Genomic DNA, 24,139 nt, shown 5'->3' on the forward strand with positions numbered 1-24,139 from the left:
TTGAATTTATACAAACATCTCGATTTTCGATTGATATCACTCCATGATGACATATTTCCATCTAATGATGATATGATATCACACCATAGAAGAATAAGATGTTGCTCAGGATTTCTTAGCATTCCGGCTCCCGTAGTACATATTCAAGTTTGGTTTAATCAAGGTTAACCTTGAACAAAACAATTTGGGACTGTTTTTTTTGGCTGTGTGAAACAAAAGCAAAAATGCATTCACAACATTTATAAAAAAGGAACCATGTCATCTAATCTTATTCATGATAAAATCAAATAAACCAGAGATGACTGAAGGCATTGAAATTACATTGGAAAATTAACAAACCCATGTATTCTAATTTTTGTTATGTGTGAATTAGCAAAACAGACAAAATTAACATTAATTTGATACAAAAAGTGAGATAATGTATAAAAGAGGAGTTCCTATGCCACATTAACTTCTACAAATTAGTCTCTCAATTTGTGTCATTCACGACGCCGTAGTAGTCAGGGGCGGAGACAAAAATTTGCAATATCCAAAACATAAATGTTTAATTTTTACCAATATCTCACTAAATAATTTTAATAATATTTTTTTTTTATGTTCACTTTTTCCATTACTAAAAAAAATAATATGAAATTATTAAATTGTGTATACATATATATATATATATTAAATCATCATATGATTAGTATAAATGGTATGATACATTCTTTGAATGACACTATACCTAAAATTCATATAGATATTTACAATTAAAATTTATTTATTATGAGCATGTTAAAAAATTATTGTTGGAACTATATTTTACACATTTGTTTTACTAATCATCATCATCATCATCAATTGTCTTTGATTCTTTGTGTAATACTTACTTCTTAAATATATTTTACTTATTTAATTTAATAGAGGGATTTTTTTTTTAAAGAGATTGGGCTTTGAAGAGGTATGGTCCTTAAAACAAAGAAAACTACAAGAATAAATTATCAATTGTTGTAAACTTGTAATTTTTTGCAAGTATAAATGTGGGGGAAAAATTACATACAAAAAGTTGGCTAACAATAAGATACAAAATAATTGGGTTCAAATATGCAATTACAAACAACAAAATATTTGATATTCTACAACTTATATTGAATTTTATTTTTCCAAAAAGTTCATTCTACGTTCCGCCTCTGGCCGTAGTTCACCACAAGTACCCATGCGCTCTCTAGTTCAACGTTTTGTGAAACGCAACCTGCAGAAACAATTGATAAATTGATTGAAAAGCATGCGTACATCAGATAACCGTAAATAATAATTAAGCACAGTTCGACCACAGTAATATAAAACCAGACAAAGCAATAGATTAGCTTGGGAGGGCTTTAATTGCATCTAGATTTCCATAATTAGTTTCAGGTTAAAGCTACCAAATCCGAAACTAATTTGGGTCATGGATGGGGCCTTCTAAATTCCATAGGTTATGCACATCTGTATTCTTTCACTATATACATATAGGATATGTGCATACATAATAACTCACTTTTGATCAAGAAATCAGGCCCAGCCTAGCAATTACAGGACGAGTTTGGTACATATTCACTTAGCAACTGAGCTAGAATTGGAAAGTTTCCCCACAACTTAAGACGTCTATGAGGTAGAATTGACCATAGTCAGGTTCAGGACAGCTCCAAACACTGTTTCACTTATGACAATGAAACTCGCATATCCAGTGGATTCCGTTCCAATGGAAGAAAGATGAACTTTTATAGCTTAGAATTTTTTCTCATAGTAATATGATATTAATTCTAAACAAGCATATTCACAGAATACGAAAACTTTAACAGAAGCACATACAGATGTTGACGTCTTCAGTAGCTCTCTGATGGCCATTGTTGCATAACAAGAAGCTGGGAGAGTAAAGCTCAATTTCAGAGCCATCTGGTTTTCCTGAGGATTAGTACCACAGAGAGATTCAACTTGTGGAAACTTTTCTCCCTTGTCCTCCACCTCATTATCATCTGTCTGAAGCTCTATACCGTTGTCAAAGTCCTCTGACTGTTTTATCCCATTATGTAAACTGCAAGCTTCATTTATACTTGCTGGATCCTCTTTGTCTACATCCGCAGGTTTGGTTTTGGCAATTTTATCCAAGTCTGTGTCCACTAATGGTATATTACCATCAACATATTTTAGTAATTCCCTGCAATGACAAAATCAGAAAACTACTGTGTATTACTATTTGATAATTGAAATATTTGAATTAATTTACCAAAGAAAAAAGAGAGCAGCTATACCATTCAAAGTCCTTTGGTCTTTGGAAGACCCGCCTATAACTTCCAGTCACACCGGCTATTGAGAATTCCCTAAAAAGAGCAACGAGATGTACACATTTAATTAAAATAAAAACTCAAGAGAGAGGAAAGGGGGAGGGCAGGGGGAAAAAGGAATGTACTTGACATTATGTACACTCTCTGTCAAGCTGATTGCATCCTGATTGATATAAGTAAATACAATTCAGACAAAAATAAGAGGAGATTAGAACTTAGAAAGGAATAAACTTAGCAAATCAAATAAATAACAAGGGGGAAATCCCCAAATTGTCTCTGAGTCAAAGAACAAGAAACCTTCTTTGCCAAATCGTGATAAATGTCAGCAATACCATTTTCTGGAAAAATTACCCTTGAACTGCCAAAACAACATAATAAGTATGAAGAGACTTCATCGGTCTTAAGATGGCCTGAGAAAAATACGAAAGACTGTCAATCCTTCCTTACCCAGGCATTGGAAGGACAACATCATCAATTGTGTAGTTTCCACTATCGATATCTTCTACAGTTACAGCCTGCAAGATGGTAGGAAAGCATCTTGGATGTCTAAGTAAAAAGCTGTTTCATCCCAAAGCGAATTCTGGGAACATAACACTTCCCAAGTTTTCTTAAACAAGATTCAGCTCTTATACTATCAAAACGCCTAATTGGACATAATCTCACAGGGCAATGTAAAAAATAAGTTTGAACAAGAAGACTTGTGGTAATTTACATTTAAAATACTTAAGACACAGTAAACAATCCAGATATGGGGATTGCTTAATCAATGAACACTACTTAGAACAACAGGGGAAAAAGACTTGCAACATGAGGTGCTCCTAAAGCCTCAACACACAGGATGGGTGCTAAAAAGTTATAGGAGGTGTAAAACAGCAAACCTTCACAAGATTAAGCCTTTCTTCAGGAAGATTTGTTCCAGATATATCATCTAAATGACTAGGATCAAGTGTCTCATTACAATCATCATCTACACATTCAGAACTAACAACTCCTGTCACCTTTTCAGTTTCATTTCCTTTACAATATACCAAGTCCCCCAACACAACTTGGTCAGTTCCTGCCACATGGAGGAATAACATCGGAGTTAAGGAAAATTTAGTACTAAAAAATAGCTGCAGTGAAGCTTTGAAAATGATAACAATAATGATAGCAACACAAATATCATATTTACACTTTCTGTACATAGATCCAGATAATTTCTTTCAGCAAAAACAAATGACAGCATACCAAATTTTTGGACTCTCATACTTGCTGCATGGTTCCACAAATAGCTTTGGTAACTATGTACATACCTGAAAGAAGGGTAGTAAAAATTAAAAATACAAAAATCAGAAGGATTTCTTTTCAGAAAAAAGGTAGTAAGAATATAGTAGAATACAAATATTGCCCTGCTTTTCCCACTTATTTGCAGCTATTAAGCTTGTATTGATTAATCATGGTTTTTAATGATGTACTGAGAAGATGAAATCCAAGATGGAAAAGAGATGCATCACAAAAATACACACATAAATGTTAAACTTAAGGCAACAACCAGTTACTCTCTCCTTCAGGCCAAAACATTTATGAACTTAAAGAAAAGCAACTATAAATCTACTGGAAGATCACTTACATCATCCTCAAAGTTCTAGGAATAGCTTTCAAAGCCTGCAAGTAGTTCCCAGGACATTTCTTCAAACACTGCAGCTGTATGAGAATAAAGAAGAGATAAAAAAACAATGATCTGTCATGAAGCACAAGAAGTTATCCAATTCAATAATTATCATGCAGACAATATGATCACCATGCCAGATACGTGTGAATATTACAGAAAGGATTGCATAAATTCAGCAAAGGCAGGGAACAAAGTACTCCTCATGACAGAGGAATTTATATATATAATTTTATCTTTAAGGATAGTTTTTGGAAGCACTAAAACACCAGAAAGACCCTAAGTTATGCAGGAGCAATCACGGTTGGAGACTTACTATAGCTCTTTCAGCGACCAGATGTCGAGGTAATTGCCTCAGGGTCCCATCGATATCATTAGTTTCCTTATAATATTCTCGTGCCTTCGCAATCACATCTCTTTGTAATGACTCAAGTTAAAGAAAACAAATACTAATAAAGCAGCCTACAAGATAGCACTTTAGCTATAAGTAGGAAAAAAAGGGGGGGGGGGGGGGTGGCGTATTTTCACAACTCACAAAATCATTAAAAGGATATCCCCTTCTCTTGGATCAAGGATCATGCTTACGGTAGATTTCCACTCTCCTCTGAGTAGTGTAGCTCCAACACGGTAAGTTGGTACGGAGCCGCTTCCAAATCGCTAAATTCATCAGCATGCAACTTAATAAGTTAGTTTAGTAACCATAAAGCAAACTGGTAGGGAGAGAGAGAGAGAGAGAGAGAGAACTTGTAACCCAAAGTAGTTAATAAATCCCTGCTTTCCTAAGGCATTTGCAGATGCTTTAATGGTATCTTCGGAATCTGCAACAACTCCTCTGAGAACATACGTGCGTGCACATGGTGAGTGAATGAGATGTTAAACAATAGAAGTAGCCATGATTGGTGTTTTATGCAAGATCACACAAATGGATAAGGGGGAACATGCTTACCTCAATGTAACTGTAAATCTATTTCCCAGGAGTTGGCCAAGGAGAAGTCCTTCCTTCACATAGCTGGACAAATGCAACTATTAGCACACATTACAACCTGTATGGGCGAGAATATATATAAATCACAATTCATCAGCCTTACCAGAAGTCACCTACTTTGATACCAATCAACCTGTCATTAAGAGCTGCTAATCTACTTGCAAACTGCTTAAAAACGGTTACCCTTTGAGTTGAGACAGCGCGCTTATCCTTTGTACCAGCAAACCCAAATGACCTTGGCTGTGAAAAAATAATATCAATCTTTTAAAACAAAGATCATAAACAAGAATGATAAAGTTCCACATATCTGACCCATCTCAACTGCTTAAATGAAAAACAATAATCTAACCCATCTCGACTGCTTAAATTTGAAGTATAGAAATAATAAAAAATAGAATTATCTTTCATCACCACCACTTCACAGGTAATCACTAACACATTCAATGATGTCCACTAAAAACTATGATTTAACAAAATCAAAGACATGAAGAGATAACAAAATGCATGTTTAATTATTTCCTGTGTTAACTGTGTCCATGCATGCAAGAGGGAAGCAGAGAATAAACAATGACCAAATTATTAACTGCATAAGAATTCCTTAACCAAAACCCTGAGATCTTTGTTTCTTTATAAGGAATAATCAAACCCCTAATAAGTACTATATAAACACATCAAGCTGCGAAGGTGTTAACTTTCCGAACATTGTCAAAACAGTTGTCATATGCCAAATAGCATTCAAGCAACTAATTCTCAGCTAGAAACACCCCCGCCCACCCCAATGCCCAACCGGAAAAAAATCTTGGGTAACACTTCCTTATCTTGTCAGAGATATAATGCAAAAACAAACAACATACCTGGATACCAAGCATCTTTCCTATAAGTCCTAAGCATTCCTGTGTATCCTTGTTCTCCTTGTAAAGATGGAACCTGCATATTCACATGGAAAGAAACTTTCAGTAAAGATGAAGCAGAACCTGTACAACAAAATTCCATAAATAAAAATGGAAACATTTTATGAGACTCTCTAGTGATGGGGCTCCCCATACGTGAAGGGGAGTGTTAAAACATAAAAGAATTGTTGGTATATCCTAACAACTTAGAATTTCCATAAAAAGCAGAACCGCCTTAAAATATACATTTACCTGAGGAACTTGCCGACATGCTCTGACCAGTCATCTGAACCTCTGCTATCGAATGGCTTGTCACCTCTTTCTTTTCGTTTTCTGGAATTTCTACCTCTGCTGTTCTGCCCTCCTGAATTTAATCTTACACGGATGCACTTTGATGAAGCATCTGGTCCATCAACGGTGTCGGTGACAAGGAACTTGAAGTTCTCTTTAAAAAAATTATGCACTGCCTGAAAGACTAATAATGTAAGCCATACATGAAACTAAGGGAGAGGCTTTACCCACCCTAGCCCAATTACCCATATCTAGACACACACGTACATATACACAGATGAACATATGAACAAGATAAATGTATCTCTGGAAGCTTTAAATTTGGCAATTTTTTGGAACCTAAACATGTATAACTTGAAGTGTCTCAGCCCCATTCTCAATAACACAGTTTTGAATCTTACTCTGCACTTTCTTTTTCTCACATTAGAGCAAATCAATGTTCATGACCCCCCACCCTCACCCCCAAGTGCTTGAACAAAAACCAAAACTTCGTTCAGGTGGGTTTGTTCCTCTCATCCTCTGATTACACAAGTTGTATGTCCAGGATGCCATGCAAAATACTATATAGAATAAATTAATGAGATAAGACCACGCTGAAAAACTAACCGTTCGATGAGATTTATCAGAATCCGGAGAAAGAACAATAGGCAAGACACCACCTTCACTGCCAGAATTAATTTGATTGATAAAAGCTTCTAATCGTTCAGCATCACCACGATCAACAAGAGATCTAAATGTTTCAATTTCAGAAGTATAATCTTTACTTGTAGTATCATCTGTCTTTGTTCCATGTTCCTTAACTGTCTGAATGTGTCAGAAGAATTACACTTCCATAAAAATATTACAAACTTAATTAGGCATATAAGATGCATTAAAAATAAGAATAAAAAAAACTTATCTACCTCTGCTGGGGCATCCAAGGTGGTCAAATGAACAACGTTTCCTTCTGTGTCTACTTCGTTTACCATAAAATCAGAGTACCTAGATGAGTAACCAAGCAAAAAATTAAAAAATTATTACATGTGCATGAATAATAATAACCACGGAAAATAATATGTAATATGCATATGCACGAATATAATTGAGGAAAAAACCAAAAAATGCTGAATTTCATATGTTATGGTCATTGATCTTCGAGTTTCTGACTTTAATTACTCTTGAGCTCATTAAAGTGATTGTTGCTACAACAATTGACTTTTCATTTTATTTTCCTACATTTTCCTAGCATCCAAACATAGCATAGTGACCAGCCAACTTCCCCGTGATTACCGTAACCGCACACTACATTTATTTTTGCACACTTATATATTCAGACCTTTGCTTTAAAATGCCGCGAAATCCAGGGAGTTGAGAGATGTAGCAAAAGATTCCGACGTCACATTCCTCAGGAGTTTTCATGGCCATTCGAGCTTTTGAGGTGGTTGGTGATGGTGGAGTTGCAGAGCAGTAGGGTTTTAGAATAGAGAAGCGCGATGATAGAGGCTTAAGCCACATTTGATTTTGGAGTACCGTTTCACTAACGAAACGCACCGTATTGTACCCTCATTTTATTAATGTTATGTAAAGAGGATCTATTTGTACCCACCAATTATTCTTTGTACCCAGACAGAAAAAATTATTCCATAATGACTATTTTGCCCTCATTTATAACTACGAAAACTAGTGCAACTCCACCACCTTTGACAAGCCAACGGCTCCTCCCCAAGCTGCCAACTTACTCCCCGACCTCCCTCTCCCTCTCCCCCTCCCTTTCTCCCTCATCTTTTTTTTATCTTACTTGCAACGATAGTAAAAAAGACCAATAAATGAAGTGACTATTTTTATTCACTCCCAAACATATTGAACTTTTTTTTTTGCCTATGCTTTTAAGGAAGGGTCTATTTGTACCCACAAAATTAATCCTTCGTGCCTAGCACGCAATGTTTTAAAATGAAGTGACAATTTTGTCCTTATTTATGGCTATTAAAAAACTGGTGTAGCTCCTTCTCGATCCACCCTTGGAAGGCTAGTAATTTTGCCAACATTCCTTTCTTAGGCCGCTAACTCTCTCTTCGCATTTAGCCATTTATCTCTGTCTTTCACTTGTAGCAATGACAAAGAATTCAACAAGATTGTTAACCTTTTGATTGAAAATCAGCTATTTTAGACTTGGAGATCAACAAAGTTTTCGACTTTTTTTGTCACTACTACAAATGAGAGAGAAAATGAAAGAAAAGTAACAAAAAAAGGGAAATATATAAGGTTTCGATATAAGAGAGAAATAGGAGAGGCGATGTCGATGTCCACATAAGAGGAGATGACATTAAAAAGTTTCAACCTTTTGAGTTTTATATAAGGGCAAAACTGGATTTTAAGATTACAAAAGTTATACCGGGTACAACGAGCAATTTGGTAGGTACAAATTTGCTAGAAAGAAATCATGGTTCAATCCATTAAATCAAACCAATCCGACGGTGGTAATCATCCAATGAACCCAATTGGCCAGACACTCACACAGTCACTTCGGAAATTACGATTCTGACCCGGTGAGCGTGAGCCATCAAAGATAGTTGTAGAGAAAGAAAACAAGTGAAAGTGTGCTAAGTTGTGCGTTCTGAGTCAATTCCCTTTCCTTCTCTCTTCCAGTCCCAATAACAACAGATCCAAAAACCGGCCGGTGAGAAAAACAGAGAGAGAAAGAGCTTTGCTTTGCTTGAATTGGCGAAGATGGTGAGCAAAACAGAAGAGGTCCAGTTGAACAGGCTCGAGAACCAGGTCGATAATGACGGAGGAGGAGCTTGGGAGTACCTCTGCTTGGTCAGAAAGCTCAAGGTCCGCCGTTCCGAGAAGGTATTGAAGTATGGCTTGTCGATCTTGAACGACATCAAGAAACGTTCTAGTCTTGGCCCAGAGGGTGAGTTCTGAGCTTCGATTGTTGGTAATTCCATCTGGGTTTGTGTGTTTTTGTGTTTTTAGTAGATTGATTGGAATTGCTTAATATGGTGAAGCATTCTCAGTTCTGTGCAATTTGGCGTGGCTGATTTTGTGTTAGTTCAATTAGGTTGTGGTTATTTTGCTGTTTGTTTGATCATGATAGCTTGATTTGAATTGGGCATGGATTGAATCAGGCTGGGTTTTGTGCTATTTGTTGTGTTTAAATTTGCAATAATTCAATCTGGTTGTGGTTATTTTTCTGTTTAATTTGTCACAGAAGCTTAATTTGAATTTGGTGTGAACAAGAAATCAGTTTGGAAGACTCCTCTCTCTCTCGTTTAATGTTAATATTTTGTGTTTAGTTCAACTGGGTTGTGTTTATCATGCAATATTTTTTTTGCCAATCAATTAGCATCCTGCACTTAAAAGTTCCTCTTTATTGGAGAGAGCTTCTAAGTTCTGACTAACAAATACTTTGTATTTCTCGATGTAGAATGGACTTTATATGAGCAAGTTGCAATTGCAGCCATGGATTGCCAATGTCTTGATGTTGCAAAGGTATAACGTTTTCTTTTAAAAATGCATAGCTTTTATTTTTGAACCTGCAACTTTAGGCTTCCCTGCATAGAAACCTTGATTTTGGTATAACCTACTCTGCATTTGAGAATTGCAGTTTTCTTTCTTTTAAATTCTTTTCAGTGCTAGTGTGCTATATTCTGCAAATGATGGAAGGGTTAATTATGCCTGCCTACTGGAACTTTTGCAGGACTGCATTAGACTTTTGCGGAAGTCATTTCCAGAGAGTAAAAGAGTTGGTAAGTTGAAATAACTTATTGAAAGCATGTGTGGAGGTCTGATTTTCCAACCTTTAGTGGTGTCAAAATATTTGGCTAATCTGGAGTGAAAATTAATGTTGTTAGCTCTTGCATGTAGTGGCTTAGCTATTTTTTTTAATTTTTGGCAAAAATTGCAGGCAGGCTAGAGGCTATGTTGCTAGAGGCAAAGGGAACTTGGGCAGAGGCAGAGAAGGCTTACTCAAGCCTTTTGGAGGATAATCCATTAGATCAAGTAAATTCTGTAAAAGTTCTTCATGAAAAATAATATCTTCTTTATGAAAAAATTTAAAGGGAAATGAATATGTGACTTTCTATTTATTTTTCTTATGCAGGTAATACATAAAAGAAGGGTTGCTATGGCAAAGGCGCAAGGCAATATTTCAGGGGCCATTGAATGGCTTAATAAATATCTTGAAATGTGAGGCATATATTAAATTGAAAATAAATAAATAAATACTTTATGCCTGCAAAATGACGTTGCTGACTTTCTTTTCCCTCTTTAAACAGATTTATGGCTGATCATGATGCTTGGAGAGAGCTGGCTGAAATCTATGTTTCCTTGCAAATGTATGTTTTCGACATTTAAGGAAATTTAGTGGTGTCAAATTGTCTATGCTTTGTTGCCAACTAATAAGCTATGTCTCTGTGTAAACTAGGTACAAGCAAGCTGCGTTCTGCTATGAGGAGCTGATATTGTCACAACCTATTGCTCCACTTTACCACTTAGCTTATGCTGATGTAGGTGGCTTCTTTATTCTTACTGTTCAATAATTCCTGTTTGCTTTGTAGATATTTTTTTTCCTTGCTATTTTTTTTGACGGCTAAAGAATTTTAAAGTGATCAAAGAAAAGCTCCATGTACCCTCTTGGCAAAGGGTATAAAAAGTAACATAAAACTTCTTTTATTATATCCCAAATTACTGTAGCATTATACCAGCCTCCTTCATTAACAATGAATTGCATTTACTGCTAAAGCAAATGTTTTCATCAGTACTGGCTTCTTGTTTTTAAAATTACTCATTAAACTCAGAAAGTTCCAATGTTCTCTACTTGATTTAACGTGATGCAAAATTTTAAGCTAGAGTCAGGGCTATTTGATATCCTGACATAGAAGGCCAATGAGAGAATTGATTTTTTTTCTACCAACTCTAAATATGAATACCTAGTATCAAACTTGCTATCACCGTCCTTGGTATTTTGTTTCCCTACTGTTCTCTGTTGGAAACAACCACGATTACATGCTTAACAGCACTAAACACCCCCTTTGAAAAATAAATCAAATGTCTGATGTTTTGCTTTCTGCGGTCAACAGGTGCTTTACACACTTGGTGGATTGGAAAATCTTCAGACAGCAAAGAAATACTATGCATCTGTTATAGACTTGACTGGGGGCAAGAATGTTAGAGCACTTTTTGGTATTAGCTTGGTGAGCTCTTTATCTCCCTTTTTTGAGGTGCATTGATTCACAGATACTCATATATATTCTAGTGATTCAGATATTAGACCACTGCTGGTCCTGCTGGTCCTGCTGGCACTGGGACTCGTCTATTAATTTCTCATTTTCCTTGATGAGATATTTTTGGTGTATGCTTATGATTTTTAAATCAAACATCTGCTATTTAATTTCATATACATATTGTTTTGAGCCCTTTCTTTTCTCCCTCATGTGCCTAACTTGAATGACTGAGAAAATATAACTCTTGCTTTCCAGTGCACTTCTGCCATTGGACAGCTTGCGAAAGGAAGGAACAAGGAAGACAAAGAGAGCCCAGAGCTACAATCACTGGCAGCAACAGCCTTGGAGAAAGACTACAAGCAGAGAGCTCCTGACAAACTCTCCCTGCTTACTACTGCCTTAAAAAGCCTGAAAATTTCATCATAACTCTTTTGCCTTTGAAGCATCCTCATATAATTTCCCCCACTCAGAATAGCGAAAGGGCCAAGGGACGACTTGGTGCTGAATGGTTCTGATTTACAAGATTTTCATATCTTAGTTATGTTAAATGATTTTTTTTCCCATTTGTTTGTCTTTTTCCCAGTCCTTAATAAGAGGACTTGATGTATTCTTTAGGATGCCGCAGTGGCTAACTAGGAATGTATGAGTAAACCTTTTCTTTCTCAATTACTTTCAGATTTGCTCCCCCTTTGCTTTGTGGATTTTAACCTTTTCTCTCTCTTTTTTCTTTCTCCTGACGCAAGTTCTAGGAATGGATTGATGCTAATTTAATGACATAAATCCTCATTTTGGTGTTTGAATTTCAGCACAGCCTTTTGTGGTTTTGTTCTTTCCGGTTCAAATTGATCTTAAGCTCTTCTTTCCTATCCTCAGTCCCTTTTCAGTTTTTAGTAATTAGACGGGCTAGGGCTGAAGCCTGTGTGAGTTGATGACACCCAAAGATTATGGTAATTCCTCCAAAAGCCCATTGGAATACACTTCGATTACAAGGTTTTTGCAACCTTATGCACCCATCACATGAGCGACATGGTAATACCGTAATATGGTATGATTGACAATAAAAACTTTGGAAATAAAGTTTACAAACCTAACTTCATTATTAATTTATTAAAATAACTTCTAGTTTTCCAAAAAAATATTTGTCTTTTTTTTTGGGATTAATTGTCTTTGTTAGTCAAAATAAAATGATTATTACTAATTGATTATAAATAAATAAATAAAAAGGTGAGATATAGTGAATAGGTCACAATTCACAAAAGACGTAATTTGCAAGATGAAATTCAATTTTTAACGTGCCATTTTCGTTAATAAACGCATTAAGTAGTGGTATATATCATCTGAGAGAGAAAGACGATATAACCCATATAAACCGAGCCTAGGGTTTGTATTTTAAGAGCACTCTCATCGTCACTGTCTCTTCTTCTTTCTCGTACCCAAACCCTAGCCACCTCCTCCCTCGCAACATGGCCGTCGGGTACCTCTCTGTCTCTCCCTCCCTCGTTCTTTCTCTGAAAATAGTTACATATGTATATATATGCCTGTAAACTTATTATTGTGTTCTCGTCTGACTGGAATTGTGGTGAATTTGCAGTAAGAACAAGAGGATTTCCAAGGGGAAGAAGGGTGGGAAGAAGAAGGCGTAAGTTCAATTCACAAACCCTAATTTTGTTTGATCTGATGTTATGAATTGCATTATAAATCTACTGTCTTTTTGCTGATTTTGTTGAATAATATTGTACAGAGCTGACCCATTCGCCAAGAAGGATTGGTATGATATCAAGGCTCCTTCTCTCTTCACCCAAAGACAGGTTGGCAAAACCCTTGTCACCAGAACTCAGGGTACTAAGGTATCTCTTTGTCTCTTTCTACATGTATACATATTCAATGTCATATGTATGTATATATGGGAATGTGGGTTTGTTGATTTGTGTATGAATAAGTGTATATCACTTGGGTAGTATACCTGAAGAAATTATATTGTAATATTGACTTGACGTGCTAATATGTGCCGGCTCTTATACCACATTTTTTCATTGGGGTTTTCAAATTTATATAGCATTCCCTTTTGAGCAGTTTGATTTAAACCAGGGAATTATGAAACCAGAAAATAGGGAAATTCTCAAATGAATGCAATGTACTTGCAAATGCCTTAATTTTTTGGAGATTGATTGGTAGATATGGAGTAGGTCATACCTGAAATGATAAATAATTGATTTGTTGCTTATATTGAAATTAAATTATAATTTTGAATTATGATGCTTAGTTAGTAATCGTCCTGGACTTTTTGTTTCCCTCATTACCAATCAGATCGCTTCTGAAGGACTCAAACATAGAGTGTTTGAGGTTTCTCTGGCCGATCTCCAGAAGGATGAGGATCATGCTTACAGGAAGATCCGGCTGAGAGCAGAGGATGTGCAAGGGAGGAGTGTACTTACAAACTTCTGGGTATGGTTCTGTTATACCTGTTATTAATTTTGTTACTAGCAAGTATGGTGTACATTTTATGTGAATTTTGAACATTGAAGTATATTTCTGTCTTTATGCTTTATTCCAGGGTATGGATTTCACCACTGACAAGCTGAGGTCATTGGTGCGGAAGTGGCAGACACTGATTGAGGCTCATGTGGATGTAAAGACTACAGATAACTACACCCTTAGGATGTTCTGTATTGCATTTACTAAGAGGCGTGCAAATCAGGTCAAGCGAACGTGCTATGCCCAATCCAGTCAGATTCGCCAGGTATGTTGTAATGCCTCACTCTCTTTTATGCTGATTATTCTCTGATTCTAAATAATAATGTTGTGTTTAATTTTTGGCCTGTCTCATGTCAGATTCGCCGCAAGATGAGGGAAATTATGATAAACCAGGCTACATCCTGTGATCTGAAGGACTTGGTGGCAAAATTCATTCCTGAGATGATTGGCAGAGAGATTGAAAAGTCAACATCCAGCATCTACCCGCTGCAAAATGTTTTCATTCGGAAAGTCAAGATCTTGAAAGCTCCCAAATTCGATCTTGGCAAGTTGATGGAGGTACTTATACCATGCTACATCCTGTGACCAGTTTCAGTTTCAAGTTTTCTTGTGAATTACCCATACTTCTCTGGAGTTCAGGCATATAATTGCTCATTTCTGGCAGATACTTTTATTGCGTTTCTTCAACCATGCACACCATCACGAAACATGTGTAGATGAGTGTTCTGTTAATTTTATCATGTGGGTTTCTGAACTCTTGTGTTGTGCTGTCTGACTAGGTTCATGACCAACACTCTGAGGACGTCGGTGTGAAGGTGGAGAGACCAGCTGATGAAACAGTGGCCGAGGTGGAAAACGTAGTTGTTGGAGCATGAAGTTAGTTTGCGTTGTCAAGTCATCACTTGATTTATTAGGTGGAGTTTTGCTCGTCTTTTTAGACGTATGCAGAGTTAGTGCTTCCTAGAGAGCATTTTTGGACACAATTGTCTTGCAGTTGATGTTCGGTTTTTTTTTTTTTTTTTTTTTTCACTATTTAACATTTGAGTTTGTTTGGATATCTTTTTGAGAAAAATTTTGTATTGTCCGCGGCTCCTCGCTATATGATAAATCCTTTTTAATGCTAGGTACTTTTTGAATGCAGCTGCCGAACTTTTGCTTTACTTGTATTATGGGTCTCAATATTTCTTTTGCTCTACTTGACATAAATACTTCTTTACCTACCTCTGTAGGTAAAACTTAAAAGTATATTTTTTGCTTGACTAAGCGAATAATTCTCGTTTTCGTAAGGAGGCTTTTGCTCCAGTAGTGTATGGGTCTTGGACCTCTTGGTCCTCGGACCTTCTTCATCACCGCCACGTTTCTCTTAAACTCTAGCTCTACAACAACTACAAGTTAGGAGTAATGACTTAATTATAAGACTAATTAAAGATATCTACCACCAAACTCAACATCCTTGGCACTTTCTCCTTTAAATTTAAATTTTCAACTTTACTCTTAAAATTTAATTTCATTAAACACTTTACCCCTAAATGGTGAGAAAATCAATTTCTTCATTTGTTTTGGATGGGCGGCATTATGCTTGGGGCCATTTTCGTCTTCTCATATTCGGCTTCATTTGATGGTCTAAATGTTCTTATGAAGTAAGTCATGTGATGCCAACATAGTGCTACTTGTGCAAAACTAACGGAGAAATTCATTTTTTAATAGTTTTGGAATTGATTTTGAGGGGTTAAGTGTTAAAGATTTTAGTTAAGGCTCAAACATATAATAATTTCGGAGTGATATATGTAATTACCCATAATTATATGCGAATAAGAGAGGGGTAATAAGGGGGATTTTATCATCAACTCAAATTTGATAACTTTATTAAATTCGAAAACAAATGAAATAGAAGATATTCTTGTGTTTAATTAGAAAATATATTCATTGTGTAACAGTAGTAATTATGGTGCCAAAATTATTTCATATAAAACTCCTTCATTACTAACAATATAGTACTTATAGTACCAAAAATATATCACTCATATACTAAAATTTTCGACTATGAGAACGGCTTGGTAGTCTTCTTTTTTCTTGAAACAAAGCCACGCTTGGTAGTCTTTTTTGTTTTTGAGGAACCACACTTGGTAGTCTTGAAGCCACTCAAAGTACCTGCTGATGTTTCATTAAGACTACTACTACTACTAGTCAATGGAACCTTCAGCTCGCAGTCAAACCTCATCAACTTGTAGTGCTGAGCTGCTGCCAGAAGACTGACATCAATACTGTAAACCCCAGCAGCAGTCTCCTTGTTCAACTGGGAAATCTCGTCTTTCTCAAACTTCACCACCTGCTGGCCTTGGAGAAGCACATGGTTCAAAAAGGTGGTGTTTTTGTGGCCTTGGTAAAATGGGGTCGTCGAGTTACTCAAGGTTACCGTAGCGAACCTTCCACTTATGTAGCTGGCGATGACTTGGATGTCACGGTAGTGTATGCCCTTCTTGTTAGGGTTTTGGATGGTGACGTTGAGGGCAAGGTTGTAGTGGAGGGTGTTGGCGTTGTTGGTGGTGGTGTTGAAATTGAATTGGGTGAGGGAGGCATTGGTGATGTAGATTTTGGGGTCTAGGGGTTTTTTGAAGAAGGATATATATATGACCGGCACCAGCAGGCAGGCCACGATGAAGCAGAATAATATGGTGCAGATTTTGACAAAATGGTTTTCTATTTTAGTTAAGGGAGCGGGGATCCAACTTGTTTTGCACAACATGGTTGAGAACAAAATTGAAGCAAGAAATTAATGGTGTGTGTATGTGAGATTAATGCTGAGGTGCAAATAAAATTCACGTACATGCAGTTTAAATAGAAAACTTAGTCCTAATAAGATGGGGAAACCAATCCTATATTCCTAATCCAAAAAAGAAAACCAAAGATTAAAACTTTCCTAAAATTAGCATATTAGCATAAAAAATAAATAACTGTGCAAGTTCCTAGGGGTTTCACAAAAACACTCATTCGGTGTCTAACTATTTTTTTTTGGCTGGGCATTCGGTGTCTAACTTTGAGCTTAATTAACTCCTGGCACGACGACCCTTCTCTGTTTTGCCAATCTTAATATGTATGTTCTGTCCTTCTATATATCAATGTTCTTCAGGATTCCATTAATTAATTAAACTTGTTCACATAGATCACAAGCTAGTTTGCTAGCCAAAGCCCTCCCTCTGTTAAATTCTATAGAATTTGTACCTCATCACATGCAACGACTCATTCTCTCGGTCACAAATTTACAAGTTCACAAATCCTATTGATAAGATTTACAATTTCATCATACTATATTACTATATTCCATTACAATTTCATCACAAAAATATATACTACTCCTTCATCACTAGAATATATTGTTCCAGTTTGGTTGCTCTGGAGTTTTTATTTTATTTTATACATTGTCCTATGTATTCTAATTCGAACTCATTATTTCATCACCTCTCACCGTGAAGGCTAAATCGAAGGGCTAGTTGTACTAGAGTTTTGGGTGTATTAAGTATGAGTGGAGTGGTGTATTGAGTGTCTTTTGTGAAATTGGTGCGCCTATGTCTTGATTGTAATTCTGTGGTTTCTGATTCTGGTTTTCTTGTGTTTGTAGGCTATCTTTCTTTGCTTGTTAGTAGCTTTTATGTTCTTGTTTTCGTAAGTTGAGGGTAGCTTCTTTTGTGGACTGCTGGTCCACTTTTGATTGTACTCTTTTTTCTCTTATTAAAAAAAATTAAGCAATTCTCAAAGCATGAAAAAGACTTGCAATACAAAGAATGCTTTATATCACCAAATATACATAAAAAACAACAGCGGATGACCTCTATTCAACCACTGAAATATAAATGATTCCACCTTGAAGTGAGTTTAGAAGACAATAATATAAGGAAAGACATGTAGCATGAACACAGACTTTATTCCAACACAAAATGTGTGAGTTTGTTCTTAGAAAGGCTGTCCTCAAATTAGTCCTCATTTTCCATGAAAGCTATATCCCATACTATTCACAATTAAGAGCCATTAACTTTCTACTAACACTGAGGCTAATATGCTGAATTGGATGGCTGGTAGCGAACTGAAAGACAATCAAAGAGCATAGCAGACGGCCTGACACATGCACTAAAGGGGAACTTAATTACAAGGCAAATTGCAAGTAGCAAATGGTATACACTTTACAATGAAAATTGCTTTTTAATTACAACTTTACTAAGTACTAGAAACCAATAAGTACATACATAAAAATCTTAAAAAACTTGCTTTGGGTGTATAATTTCCGAAGTATAAGTACATACTCAAAGTATAATTTCCATGGTTATATTTTGCGACTAAAGTAAATGTATCATTAATTACAGACCCAAAAAGAAAGAAAGTAATTCAAATAGTATCATTCAAATTTTCAACAAGAGTTTGCTTGAGAAATCAAAGTAGTACTTTGTATGATTCCAATCTAACTAACATCTGTGAGTAACTACTTTCTTAAAGATCTAGAAGATGATGGCGGTAATTATAATTTAATTATTTAATTTAATAGAGGGATTTTTTTAAAGAGATTGGGCTTTGAAGAGGGATTCAAGTTCATGAAGGTTTTTGTTATCCGCTCTAACATTTAAACCCTTTAGACCAGTGAGTCAGTGACAACTACCAGCAAAGATGAGTCTGCAATTACAGCTGAAGAGAAAAAAAAAAATTTGAGTCAGCTGGCCTGGTTTATGTGCAATGTGGTATGTGGTATGTGATATGTTTAAGGTAGTGGATAATGAAAATGCCATCAATAAGCTAATTTTTATGTCGATTAAAAAAGGATGTTTGAGAGAGTAATTTGCTATTAGAATTTTTAACGGTACTTAGACCTTGGAGTTAGAGTTTGTTCGTGGTGAGGGAATATGGAAAAATATGATAGGTATTATGATAACTCATGGATTCGATCCCTTTCAATATTAGAAAATATAAAAAGTTTAAAATGGTGCTTCTAACTGCATATCACACTTCCACAGAAAAGTAAATATATTACACAGATTGTTTACCTACTAAATACAACATGACACTAGACATAAAAAAGCTAGGCGGAGAAGATTTACAAGACTTGAGACCTTGGGGTTCTGGGAATGAGAAATCTATCATAAGAGAACAGATTAATGGCAAGAAGTCACATCTATAATAAAGTTTGTATCACAACAATACAGTACAGAATATGCCCCAGCCTCAGCATTACAAAGGAAAATGAGATGTTTGACTGGAGCTTGTGGGAGGTGATGAGAGAGTTGGAAATGGTGGAATTGATCTCAGAATTAACTTCCTACCACCCTTCCAAGCAGTTAATGACCCAAACTCACTGCCGCTGTGAGGAGGTGAAACCCTCTTCGAGTTTGGAGAGGTTGACTTCACTCCACCAGCTTGTGAACAACTGTTATCCATCATCTCGAGAGTTCCATCTTCAGGAATCACCTGAAGATGCTTTTCCTGCTGAGGAGATGATCGAACAGAATGTAGAGAAAATAATTTCAGTCTCCCATTAAGAGTGGATGGCAGTTGGTCTGGAGATCTGCAAGAGAATATAAAACATCAAACATTTATAATTTATCTGAAATAAAGGTTATATGTCCTTCAATCTAACAATCAGTGGATTGAAAACCTGCAAATCTCAGAAAGTGTCATTGGGTGATCTTGATCCCTGACTGTTTGTAAACTGACATTCATTGCATTCTTTTCATGAGCTCCTGATTCTTCTCCATCAGCTCCAGTTTCTTCAGCTCCTATTGGATAAAGAAGATGAATAACTAAAAACTACAAGAATAATTTACATGCACTGCGCATTGCACTGCCTTGAAAATTTTGGATCCTATTAAAAAACATGAAATAATTTGTTGAATTTTGTATGACTACTCTTATTTTCTTCTATTTATGTATTTTTATCTACTTTTTTGACAAGTGTACTTGTGCTACATATAGAAGCACATAGTAAGGCAAGGAGAACTCTATTAGCTACAGATCCAGCCTATAAGTGCAATACCTTGAAACATAGGAGGACCTGATAAGCTCTCACCATCCTTCTGACCAAAAGTGTTTTTACACCCTATACATCTGCAGAGCATAGAGCATCCAGCACCACCCTTGATAAACAAATCAAAGGGTCCACATTAATTGGTAGATATCTATAAGAAAATTAAAGAGACCTAAAGAGCATCACAGTCATACAAAACAGACTAACAAACAGTACCTGGAAGCATTCACAGTATTTCTTCAAGCAACCTGATTTTCTACAATTGCATCCCCTTTTATGCCTAGCTGAAGAAGGAGTGGAGTTGGTTTCCTCCTGCATGGGGAAAGTTGTGAGTCTACATGATTATAGGACAATGGAATTTTTCATTAAATTATTGGCATCACACCACCACAACCCAATCCTCACTATGAATTTTGGTGATGAATGATTGGTACAAACAAAAATTGGATTGCAATGCTGGGCTGCCTCCTAAATCTGATGCTGGGATGGCTTATTGTCAGAAGGTATAATCTCAGTTATAAGTTCTAACCCCAAATTGCAGAATACCATCAGTGCTTCCAATCACTTTGGGAGCAAATGCAAGTGGGTTGCGGGATTCAATCAGTCTGCGAGTCTCCAGAACAATGTTTTCGTGAGCAGGCTTGTTGAAGCAATCTTGACATGAACAAGGCTCAATACAGTAGAGACCAGCAGCGAAGCATTCACAATAACTGTGTTAAAGAACATAGCTGGTCAAACTATGAGAACAATGGAAAAGAACGAATCCATAGTGCACAAGACAAGTGGAAAAAGTTGACAATTGTAATTGTGTTAAGTATAAAATACTAATTAGTAGATATAATATAAACATAAACTCACAGCTTGAGAGATAAAGTATGCACTCTATATTAGGTATAAATATTAAACTCACAGTTTCAAGCACTTTGACCTCTTGCAATTACACCGCTTGCAGGTCAAGCTTTCTCCAACATGTTGTAACTTGAGCCTGCAAGGTATTAAACGTTAAAACAATAGAATTCAAATGTTTAGGTCAAAAAGAATATGGATGGCCATTAGAATTTTCTAAACATGCCTTTTCTTTTCAGGACTACAGTGACCAAATTCTTCATTAACAGGTGTACACATTTGAGCTTCATTCTTGCATAGAACCAAATCCTTTTCTGAAGAGTACAAAATCAAGGATTCATCACCAGAAGCCTCACTGGGATTCAAAGAAGTACAAGATATCTCTGAGTTTGGCATATTTATTACTTGACTTTCAGACGCTTGAGTCTCATGCTTGACAACTTTACTTAAATTACTTTCACTAGTAGTTGCAAGAGCATTCAAGTGCAAACCAATGCCACGTAACCTAGAAGATGAATAATCACCACTAGTTGTAATTTGAATCAAGTTCTTTTCGGCAGAGGCAACTTCACAATTGGACTGTAGGGAGACTGAAGAACTGCCATTAGAATCACATATTGATTTCCTTTTCTGAGTTTCTGCCCTTTCAAAATCCAAACAGCGCCTGCGTATTGGATGCGACTGAGAACTAGGCTGAAGATGGTCAAAAAAAAATGTTGCATTAATATATAATGCATGTATTTGAGAGTTGAGGCTGTGTGTGTGTGATATATATATATATATAGAGAGAGAGAGAGAGAGAGAGAGAGAGAGAGAGAGAGAGAGAGAGATCAAAGAAATGGAGAAGCTGGGGGTGCCAAGACATGCACTGAAGAAAGTCATTGGAAGCACTAGGGGAAACTATATCTTTTAGACACTATGCACCAACCTCTGCACCCAAGTAATCGGGATTCATATATATTACAGTTATACTTCACCAAAAAAATGGTTGTATCGGACTCAGGAATTGGATTATGTAGATCTATGATAGATTACTGGCACAACATTAGTACAGGCTCTCATAAAGTATATTGCTAAGCTTTAGAAAAGCTCAGCTTGGTCATGTTAGACTTGTTAGTCGCCTTTTCAATTATTCAAGAGAAAACAGCATTGGATCTATTCACATATTATATACCTTGTGCAACCTCTATAAACGAAATTGGTAAATCAATATATTACCTGGCGGCTAGGATGGATACACTTTGGACACTTGTCATCCACTATATCTTTTGGATCATAAACATTTAACTTATCCAGTAGAGTTCTAGAAAGTATTCCTGGTACTTGATCTGTTTCCTTAAGGTCCCCAATACCTTCTGATTGAGTACTGAACTTTCCAAATTCACATTGTTCACTAGCAGCAGACTCTGTTATCTCCATGTCATTGTGATTGTCTTGTAGGATGTTTGACAGAAAAGAGATTGTCCCAGGATCTACTGTTTTAGGATCCTGCCCCGCAGAATTCTCTTCAATGATTGCTGAATCAAAATTCAACAGATCAGCAGCATCAGAAATCAACGTCACCCAATCACATCCGGTTGCTTCTTTCTTTTGTTGAAATCGACAGATTCTGCGCAAATGTGATTCCCTTTCAAATGAAGAGTGCCTTTCATTTGACTGAACAAGCGAAGCTGGGGTGCTGGCTGTCTCAAGCACAGTATCTGTGTCAATGGCATCGCAAGGCACCACATTGCTATCTGGGCTACCACAATTATACTTCAAGGTATTTGGCAACTCAACTGCTGGTTCCAAATTCTCAGTTGGCACTGCCTTAGTAACCTCTATACCTGAACTTCCAGATGTAAAACATTCCAATTGCTCATTACCCAAATAAGACTGTTGAACAGCAACTGAAACTCGTTCACCTGTATTACTTTGATTTCCACTCTGGAAGGACTCAGGTTTCGGTGAGTCGGAGAAGTGATGCCTGACAATATGAACAGGACATAAAACACTTGTAAAATTCGCAGCCAATATGCTTTTCATTTTAATTCAGCAGAGCAGGAAGAGGAAACTAACTATACCTTCTAAGAAAGAATTTAGTTTCACTGGGGGAAACAATTTGCGGTGAAGTAAAAGCAGATGGAGGAGAAGCAAAAGTTAGTGAGTTGAATGTGTGATCATTAGCCCTGGACTTGACTGGCTCAATTGGAGAAAGATTGCTGATGTAATTAAAGACAGGAGAGTCCTGCAGATTGACAAGCAGTAATTCTAATTGCATAATGGCCTTGAAAACATAATAAATTTTAACTCATTGAGAAAAATCACAAAGGGGTTTTATAAATAAGCAAACTAATAACTTGTGTGTAGTTGCAACCAAATCTACATGGTGTCTATGAATTGTAGAAAAGTTCCGATTACATTGAAACCCATATATGCACAGTGGAAATGAAACATGCAAACTCATTATCACAAATAATTTAAGCAAATGACAATAAAATATGGGCAAAAACACGAAGAGAGGCCTAAGAACATAAACTGAAGCAAACCCAGATTGTCAAATTCAAGCCCCCGTGAAACCCAAAACCCATATAAACCAGAAAAATATTCATCCAAAAAGCCCACATAAATGGAAAAAAAATAAAATAAAGGGCAGTGTGACTTAGGAATAGAAAATGAACCTCAAATTTAGAAGGAAATGGAGTGGTGGGGGCGGTCAGATTCTTCAGAGGAGTGTCCATGCCCGGAGATAAAACTCCCAACGCATCCCTCTCTCTAAAACCCTTTTACCCTTTCTCTCTCTCTCTCTCTCTCTCGGGCCTGGGTCTAAGAAGAAAATGAATGAAAATAATGGAGGGAGGGGGCGGGAAAGCGGGAAAATAGGGTTTTTGCATTTTTTTTGGATTTTTTTGTTTTCATACACACTTGTCGTCGCCGACTCACCTACTTGCCCCCACTCTCTCTCTCTCTCTCTTTCTCTGTCTTTGTGGGGTCCATTGGCCCTACTTCTCTCCACTGTCTTTCTGTAGACAATACACCTCAACGTCCAAACATTAAACAAACCAAAAAAGAAAAAAAGTAATTTATTTATTTCATTGTTCCACTAGATTGTGTGATAATTTTTCATTTTAATATATTATAAGATATTGACAATTTGACATACAATGACATATGTACTAATATATCATTTGTTAAAACAATTTGATCACTCTAACGTTGCTAATTTAGAAATAAAATAATATTATTGACACTCTATTTCAACTCAATACAAGCTCTGAGTAAATATATAATAAATAATTTCATTTAGAATGCAAGAGACTATATCATTATTATTAGTGTTAATAGTGTTAAAAGTAATTAATCTTTTTTTATGTGATGAGAAAAATTGTTTTTCTTTAAAGAAAATAAAATTCTACCAGAAATTTAGAATTTGAGGCCAAATAAAATAATAATTTGGAAGTCTAGCTAGTTCATTTAGACGTGTGCGTTCTTAATTGTTAATCGGCACGAA

The 24,139-nt window shown here is 36.2% G+C and overlaps 4 protein-coding genes across 4 annotated transcripts; 2 read left to right on the forward strand and 2 right to left on the reverse strand.

Moving 5' to 3' along the window:
* Positions 1-1,029: 1,029 nt before the first annotated feature.
* Positions 1,030-7,611, reverse strand: LOC147280844 (Pseudouridine synthase family protein). The gene is made up of 19 exons (XM_086247794.1): positions 7,433-7,611; positions 7,020-7,098; positions 6,724-6,921; positions 6,079-6,293; positions 5,791-5,863; positions 5,040-5,176; positions 4,898-4,960; positions 4,696-4,783; positions 4,505-4,608; positions 4,268-4,370; positions 3,913-3,986; positions 3,531-3,595; positions 3,182-3,360; positions 2,751-2,818; positions 2,601-2,661; positions 2,429-2,466; positions 2,271-2,339; positions 1,831-2,176; positions 1,030-1,231 (listed from the first exon to the last, which is right to left on the reverse strand). Exons 1-19 carry the CDS (start codon positions 7,609-7,611, stop codon positions 1,205-1,207), a joined length of 2,166 nt encoding a protein of 721 aa, XP_086103920.1. The 3' UTR covers positions 1,030-1,204.
* Positions 7,612-8,691: 1,080 nt separating this feature from the next.
* On the forward strand, positions 8,692-12,007 carry LOC147280845 (Protein prenylyltransferase superfamily protein). The gene is made up of 9 exons (XM_086247089.1): positions 8,692-9,010; positions 9,524-9,588; positions 9,797-9,845; positions 10,004-10,098; positions 10,199-10,284; positions 10,374-10,433; positions 10,523-10,604; positions 11,178-11,291; positions 11,577-12,007. The coding sequence occupies exons 1-9, from the start codon at positions 8,824-8,826 to the stop codon at positions 11,745-11,747; spliced, it is 909 nt and encodes a 302-aa protein (XP_086103215.1). The 5' UTR covers positions 8,692-8,823; the 3' UTR covers positions 11,748-12,007.
* A 646-nt stretch (positions 12,008-12,653) lies between these two features.
* Positions 12,654-14,912, forward strand: LOC147280846 (Ribosomal protein S3Ae). The gene is made up of 7 exons (XM_086246558.1): positions 12,654-12,795; positions 12,913-12,960; positions 13,063-13,168; positions 13,629-13,766; positions 13,876-14,061; positions 14,154-14,354; positions 14,576-14,912. The coding sequence occupies exons 1-7, from the start codon at positions 12,785-12,787 to the stop codon at positions 14,669-14,671; spliced, it is 786 nt and encodes a 261-aa protein (XP_086102684.1). The 5' UTR covers positions 12,654-12,784; the 3' UTR covers positions 14,672-14,912.
* A 3,995-nt stretch (positions 14,913-18,907) lies between these two features.
* Positions 18,908-23,434, reverse strand: LOC147280847 (Tesmin/TSO1-like CXC domain-containing protein). The gene is made up of 10 exons (XM_086249004.1): positions 23,310-23,434; positions 22,713-22,876; positions 21,868-22,615; positions 20,876-21,342; positions 20,714-20,788; positions 20,333-20,513; positions 20,020-20,115; positions 19,846-19,912; positions 19,435-19,555; positions 18,908-19,344 (listed from the first exon to the last, which is right to left on the reverse strand). The coding sequence occupies exons 1-10, from the start codon at positions 23,367-23,369 to the stop codon at positions 19,011-19,013; spliced, it is 2,313 nt and encodes a 770-aa protein (XP_086105130.1). The 5' UTR covers positions 23,370-23,434; the 3' UTR covers positions 18,908-19,010.
* Between the last annotated feature and the right edge of the window lie 705 nt (positions 23,435-24,139).

The sequence above is a fragment of the Dryas octopetala genome, chromosome 6 (genome assembly GCF_963921425.1).
Source record: "Dryas octopetala chromosome 6, drDryOcto1.1, whole genome shotgun sequence".
Taxonomy (NCBI): Eukaryota; Viridiplantae; Streptophyta; class Magnoliopsida; order Rosales; family Rosaceae; genus Dryas; species Dryas octopetala.

Bases quoted from the DNA above. Each gene is read 5' to 3' on its own strand.
- LOC147280844 (XM_086247794.1), bottom strand. From the start codon at position 7,611: ATGTGGCTTAAGCCTCTATCATCGCGCTTCTCTATTCTAAAACCCTAC. The intron at 6,294-6,723 runs GTTAGTTTTTCA...TTAGTCTTTCAG, and splicing joins CTGATAAATCTCATCGAACG to GCAGTGCATAATTTTTTTAA. The intron at 5,177-5,790 runs GTATGTTGTTTG...ATTTTTTCACAG, and splicing joins GAAAGATGCTTGGTATCCAG to CCAAGGTCATTTGGGTTTGC.
- LOC147280845 (XM_086247089.1), top strand. From the start codon at position 8,824: ATGGTGAGCAAAACAGAAGAGGTCCAGTTGAACAGGCTCGAGAACCAG. The intron at 9,589-9,796 runs GTATAACGTTTT...GAACTTTTGCAG, and splicing joins AATGTCTTGATGTTGCAAAG to GACTGCATTAGACTTTTGCG. The intron at 10,605-11,177 runs GTAGGTGGCTTC...TGCGGTCAACAG, and splicing joins ACCACTTAGCTTATGCTGAT to GTGCTTTACACACTTGGTGG.
- LOC147280846 (XM_086246558.1), top strand. The intron at 13,169-13,628 runs GTATCTCTTTGT...ATTACCAATCAG, and splicing joins CCAGAACTCAGGGTACTAAG to ATCGCTTCTGAAGGACTCAA. The intron at 13,767-13,875 runs GTATGGTTCTGT...GCTTTATTCCAG, and splicing joins GTGTACTTACAAACTTCTGG to GGTATGGATTTCACCACTGA.
- LOC147280847 (XM_086249004.1), bottom strand. From the start codon at position 23,369: ATGGACACTCCTCTGAAGAATCTGACCGCCCCCACCACTCCATTTCCT. The intron at 22,877-23,309 runs GTTCATTTTCTA...GTCAATCTGCAG, and splicing joins CATTTCCTTCTAAATTTGAG to GACTCTCCTGTCTTTAATTA. The intron at 20,116-20,332 runs GTTAGAACTTAT...TTCCCCATGCAG, and splicing joins ATGGTATTCTGCAATTTGGG to GAGGAAACCAACTCCACTCC.